This window comes from Hemicordylus capensis, chromosome 1 (assembly GCF_027244095.1).
Source record: "Hemicordylus capensis ecotype Gifberg chromosome 1, rHemCap1.1.pri, whole genome shotgun sequence".
In the NCBI taxonomy this organism is placed as follows: Eukaryota; Metazoa; Chordata; class Lepidosauria; order Squamata; family Cordylidae; genus Hemicordylus; species Hemicordylus capensis.
This window is the reverse complement of record NC_069657.1, coordinates 106,339,974-106,345,905: the sequence shown is the minus strand read 5'-3', so window position 1 is coordinate 106,345,905 and position 5,932 is coordinate 106,339,974. Positions and strand designations below refer to the sequence as shown.

At 43.3% G+C, this 5,932-nt stretch overlaps 1 protein-coding gene across 1 annotated transcript; it reads left to right on the top strand.

The window, feature by feature from the left end:
• Positions 1-368: 368 nt before the first annotated feature.
• LOC128322591 (uncharacterized) lies at positions 369-3,734 on the top strand. Its single transcript, XM_053244157.1, has 2 exons — positions 369-1,065; positions 2,521-3,734. The coding sequence occupies exons 1-2, from the start codon at positions 369-371 to the stop codon at positions 3,732-3,734; spliced, it is 1,911 nt and encodes a 636-aa protein (XP_053100132.1).
• The last annotated feature ends 2,198 nt before the right edge of the window (positions 3,735-5,932 follow it).

Here is a 5,932-nt window from a genome sequence, read left to right as displayed (position 1 = left end):
ATGCAAATTCCAGCCAACTTAGGAATATATCCTCAGCTTATGCAAACACTAAACACACTTATGGCGCAATACAATCAATTTGCAGAGGCCTGCAAAATGTTGCACCAGGTTGAAAAAGAATATCAAGAGGATGCCGCCAGAATAGGCAATGTTATTAAGGAAGTGTCCATGACAATAATGCGAGATCACAGAAATGACCCAAGGTGGTATAATGCACCAAAACATAATGAGGTTGCATTTATTTTTCTAAATGATGACGGAGAACCACCACTTGAAAGAGATCTTCTTATACACTGCAAACCAAGTCAGGCGATCCAAACCAAAAGAGAACACAAAGAGTTAGTGTCCTTGATTCCAATCTGGAACCAATGGTTTACCCATTGCTGTTCCCCTATGGGGATCAAAGCTGGGGAATTGACATACCTTTGCAACACAGACCACAAGCCTTATTAGGCTTAACAAATCAGTCACAAACTCCTAGAGTGAGGGTAAGCCAAATGCAATACTATGGCTACCGTCTTTCCATCAGAGACATATATAACCCCTTCTTAAATGCTGGCCGCCTAACACAGCAATATATAGTTGACGCATATGTCAAAACAGAAGCCAACAGACTCAATTATGTCCGCCAAAATCAACCAAAATTGCGAGTAGAAAAATACTCTGGATTAATGGACCATTTAAATAATGAAGCCAATGAGGCAGGCCTGATTCCTGGAAAAACCTATATTTTGCCTTCCTCATTTGCTGGTAGCCCCAGAAACATGCTACAAAATTATCAAGACGCAATGGCAATTGTCAGGAAATATGGTAAACCTGATCTTTTTATTACAATGACGTGCAGCCCCAAATGGGAAGAGATTGTTAATAACCTACAACATGGTCAAACTGTTGATGCACGACCAGATTTAGTTGCAAGAGTATTTCACCTAAAACTGAAAGCTCTAATCGATGACATCTGTAAAACACAGATTTTTGGGGTACCAGAAGCCATTGTGTACGTGATAGAATTTCAAAAAAGGGGTTTGCCACTTGCTCACATACTACTCATTCTTAAAGATGACAGTAAACCAAAAACCGAAAAAGTGATAGACAAAATTGTTTCCTAAAGAGGTGGTCTTACCTTGCCAGACTTAAGGTTATACTTTGATGCTGTTTGTTTGACATGGCTAAAAGAATGGATAACATTAAGAAACCCTAGAATTCTTGATTTGGAAGGATTTGACAGAAGGTTTGGATGGCATGCGTATCTGTGGTATGAAAAAAGTAAAATACATAAAGACTTTTTGAACCACTATGTGAGAAGGAGTTTAATGAGGGTGTGGTTAAAATACAAAAATTGGTTTGAACCTAAAACTCCGTTATGGATATCTCCGATTGAAGCCTTATCACGTAAAGAAGTAAATATGCAAATGTGTTGGGGTACCTATAGGGATTTGTTACATTTTCAGGAAAAGGATTGTAAGTTAAAAAGTTTAACTGAAATACAAGATTTGGTCAGAGATTGGTTTCAGTATCATCAGTTAAATGAGATATATAAGAAAGACTTTAAAGTTGGATTTGAGGATCAGACTTCAAATTTTGAGAAGGAATTATGTCAAAATGATGAAAAATTAGTTTCTAAAATGTATAAACTGTTGCTTTTGGAGGAGACAAGAGAGGAAGTGGTTAAAACGACTATGATAAAGTGGGCTCAAGATGTGGGGCCTAATATAGAAATGGCAGCCCGGGAAAAGTTATGGAAAAATGATTTAAAATTCACTGCATGTTATGCTATAAAAGAAAACTATTATAAAATGATGTATAGATGGTATCTGACACCAAAAAAATTGGCATTAATGTATAAAAATGTTTCAAACAAATGTTGGAAGTGCACCTTTTTCTGAAGTTCTGAAGGCACCTTTTTTCATATGTGGTGGACCTGTGGGAAGGCTAAAGCCTATTGGGATATGATATATAATGAGTTAAAGAAAATATTTAAAATGACATTTCCTAAGAAGCCAGAATCCTTCCTGCTGGGAATAACACAAGGTGTAATCTCTACAACTAATTTAACATTTTTTATGTATGCTTCTACGGTGGCCAGAATTATATATGCACAGAAATGGAAGAGTAATGAACTGCCTTCAAAAGAAGACTGGCTGATAAAAATTTTGGAATATGCGGAGATGGCAAAACTTACAACACTAATAAGAGACCAAAACTTGGAATGTTTTAAAGAAGATTGGAAACCATTCTTGTTGTATCTAAAGAACTACTTTCCTACTATGGACTTTACAGCAGGGTTTGAAATTTAGCAAAAAACTGCAGGTTGGGTAGATTAGCTATGTTTGTAAGGGCTTAAAGTTATGCTTTGAATTATTATTATAGCAAGGGTAAACTTTATAGCTGATGATTCAAGAAGAGATGTGTGTGGGAAGTCCACCTTTTTGTGTGTATTTGTAATGAATGACAATATTACTATTGTTAAAATTAATAAAAATTGAATTTGGGGGGGGAAAGACAAAATTGTTTCCACAGAAATCCTGGACATACAAATTACTCCTCGGTTATATGCAATTATAACAAAACATATGATTCATGGCCCATGCGGAGCACACTATCTTAATTCTCCATGTATGACAAATGAAAAATGCGCAAAGGATTTTCCAAAGCAATTCCAGCAACAAACTATTGCCAATAGCAATGGCTATCCCAAATACAGAAGACGAAACACAGGCCAAAGTTCAATTGTGAACGGCAAGACAATTGATAATAGTTGGGTTGTACCATATAATCCATATCTAGCCCTGAAGTACAATTGCCACATTAATGTTGAAGTCTGTGCTTCTGTGAAAAGCGTCAAATACCTTTTCAAATATGTGTACAAAGGCCACGATTGTGCTAATGTTGTGATTCAAGAACAAGGCACTTTGAATCACGATGAAATAAAGACCTTCATGGATTCAAGGTATTTCAGCGCTCCAGAAGCAGCATGGCATCTGAATGGGTTTGAAATGCATTATCAGTCCCATACTATCCATAGGTTAGCGGTGCATCTGCCTGACAAACAATCGGTATTTTTCAACCCCAATGACATTAGCACAGCGGCCCAAAGAGCTTCAAACCGCGATACTCATTTGACGGCTTGGTTCAAATTAAATCAACAGGAACAGGAAGCAAGGAGCATATTATACTTGGACATTCCTTTTTACTATGTCTTTGACTCTGCTAATTGTACTTGGAAATTACGTCAACGTGGTGCTGAAAAAGTGATTGGACGAATGTATTCTGTCAACTTACCATCGGATCCAGAGTGCTACTGTCTTCACCTCCTATTGCTGCATGTTTCGGGTGCAGTATCCTTTGAAGATCTGAGGAGTGTAAATGGAAATGTCTATCCCACTTTCCTAGAAGCTGCAAAAATAAGAGGCCTCATTAACGATGATCAAGTGTGGGGGAGCACGCTGGAAGATGCTGTCCAATATCGCATGCCTAAACAACTCAGGGAGCTATTTGCATATATCTGCGTATTTGCCTCCCTACAAAATATGAATGAACTTTTTCTAAAATATGAGCAATACCTCATTGAAGATTTTGTTCGCACACATATCCGCCACAATGATGATTGCACAGTATGCCGTAACATCGCACTAAGAGAAATATCCAACATTCTGACACTCCATGGGAAGAAGTGTGAAGATTTTGGATTGCTGTCCACACTGCCAAATACTGACCTACTTAGGAATACCTAAGACCAGGCCTTTGAAAAACAAACAGCTGAAGAAATGGCAAATACCTTCAACAAAGAGCAAAAAACAGTAGGGATGTGCGGTTCGGTTCGGATCCGGACCGGTTCGTCCGAACCGGTCCGGATCCGGCGGCTCGATCCCGGACCGAATCGGGCCCTTCCGGGGACCGAGCCGGACCGAATTCGAGCCGGTTCGGTACCGAACCGGCTCGGGTTTCCCGAACCGGTTCGGGAATGAAATTGAGTCTCTGGAGTGTCTCTTTAAAGTTCCAAGTGTGTCCTCCATTTTGTGTCTCCTTCCCGAAACTTTTGCTCCTCCTTGCATCCATTTTGTGATGCTATTTCCAGGCATTGTATTGGCTGCGCTATTGATCCTTGATTGGCCAGAATGAGTCCTTTGGTCTGGTAGGCTGCTTGGCTGTTGCACTGTTGAGAGCTGGCACCCTGTTGGCCGTGGGGGGAGTGCAAAGGTGGGGGCTCCCAAAGGAGGGAATTTCAAACCTATATAAACCCAAGCCTCTTCTCTGGAAACTTCTCTTGGCTGCAGTTGTGGGATCATCTCTGAGACCTGCTTGCCCTTTGCTGGCTGCTCTGGTGTCTCTGTGAGTCCTGACTGTGTCCTGTGTCTCTCTGTGTGTGCTCTGTCTAATCCTTTGTCCACCTGCCCTTTGTGACTCTCTGTGTGTCTCCTCTCTCTGTCTGTCTCTTGTCTGTATACTGTGTGTTACTTCACTTTACTTTCTTCTTAATTTCCCCCAATTTTCCCTGTTCCTTGTCTGTCTGCTTTTCTCCCCCCCTCCCCCCCCTTTCCCTTCTCATCCTTTGGGCCTACCCTCCCCCTCCCCCACTCCCACCCACTGCATCCTCATTGCTTTAAATCTTCTTCCATTAATTATTGCTCTTTGTCCTGCCTTGTTTTTGTCCAACTTTTTGATTTTCACATTGCATTCCATTGGTTTCATTTATATATTGCTTGCTGGTTTTGCTTAAATTGTACCATTTTGTTTGTTTCTGCTGACTGCTGCTGCCCTGCGAGTTGGTTCCCTGAATCCCTCCCCCCCCCACCCCCAGAGGATTCTGTTGTTGTTTCTTGTTGTTCCATATAATCAGTTTTGGTTCCCTGCTCCAAACTTGCCCCTCCAAGTCCAACCACACCCCACCCCAACCCCACCCCATCCAGCCTTCTCCCAAGTTTGCTGCTGCCAAACAGAGTCCAGTTTTCTTTGCTTGGTTCCACTTATTCATTTGCTATTATTAATTTGCAGCAATTGTGGTTTCATTGTCTCTGTTCACTTAGTGGCCCCCCTCAGAGTCTGTGTTTGGTTCCCCCTCCCCACACCCCCACCCCCAAGTTTTTTCTGCTGGTTATAGTCTTTCTTTTCATTTTTTTTTTTAAACTTCTGGCTTGTGTTCTCTTGATATATATTGCTTTATATATTTTGCTACCCTCCTCCTCCTCCTCCCCCCCTGCCTGCCCCCCCCACCCTCCCTCCTCCCAGACCCTAGCCCAGGCCCAGCTCCTCCCCCAACCACCCCATCCAGCCTAATCGCTGCTGCTGCCCGAGTTGTTCCAGTTTCTCCTTTGCTGTTTGTTGTTGCCCCCTCCCCTTCCCCCCAACACCCCTCTGCCACACACTAGCCCCCAACCACACACACCCTCTCTGCTCCCCCCACCCCACCTCTTTTTCTCCTTGCCCCTGACTCTCTCCACTCACCCCAGGCCCCCTGCCACACACTAGCCCCAACCACACACACCCTCTCTGCTCCCCCCACCCCACCTCTTTTCCTCCTTGCCCCTGACTCTCTCCACTTACCCCAGGCCCCCTGCCACACACTAGCCCCAACCACACACACCCTCTCTGCTCCCCCCACCCCACCTCTTTTTCTCCTTGCCCCCGACTCTCTCCACTTACCCCAGGCCCCCTGCCACACACTAGCCCCCAACCACACACACCCTCTCTGCTCCCCCCACCTCTTTGGACCGCTGCTACTGCTGTGTCCTCCCCCCACACCTGAATCCCCCCTCCCTGCTACGCTGCGCTTCTCCTCTCTCCTCTTTCTCTCTATCATCTCTCTTTCTCCTCTCTCTCTCTTTCTTTTCTCTCTCTCTCCTCTCTTTCTCTTTGTCCCTGCCCCCCCTCTCTTTTCTCTCTCTCTTAGTCTTTTCTCTCTCTGCTCCCCTTCACTTTCCACCTCCTCTCC

What these genes read in the sequence shown, in the direction of transcription:
- LOC128322591 (XM_053244157.1), top strand. Translation starts at nt 369, where the DNA reads ATGGTTTACCCATTGCTGTTCCCCTATGGGGATCAAAGCTGGGGAATT. An exon ending in ACTCATTCTTAAAGATGACA is followed by an intron (nt 1,066 to 2,520) that starts GTAAACCAAAAA and finishes TTGTTTCCACAG; the next exon opens with AAATCCTGGACATACAAATT.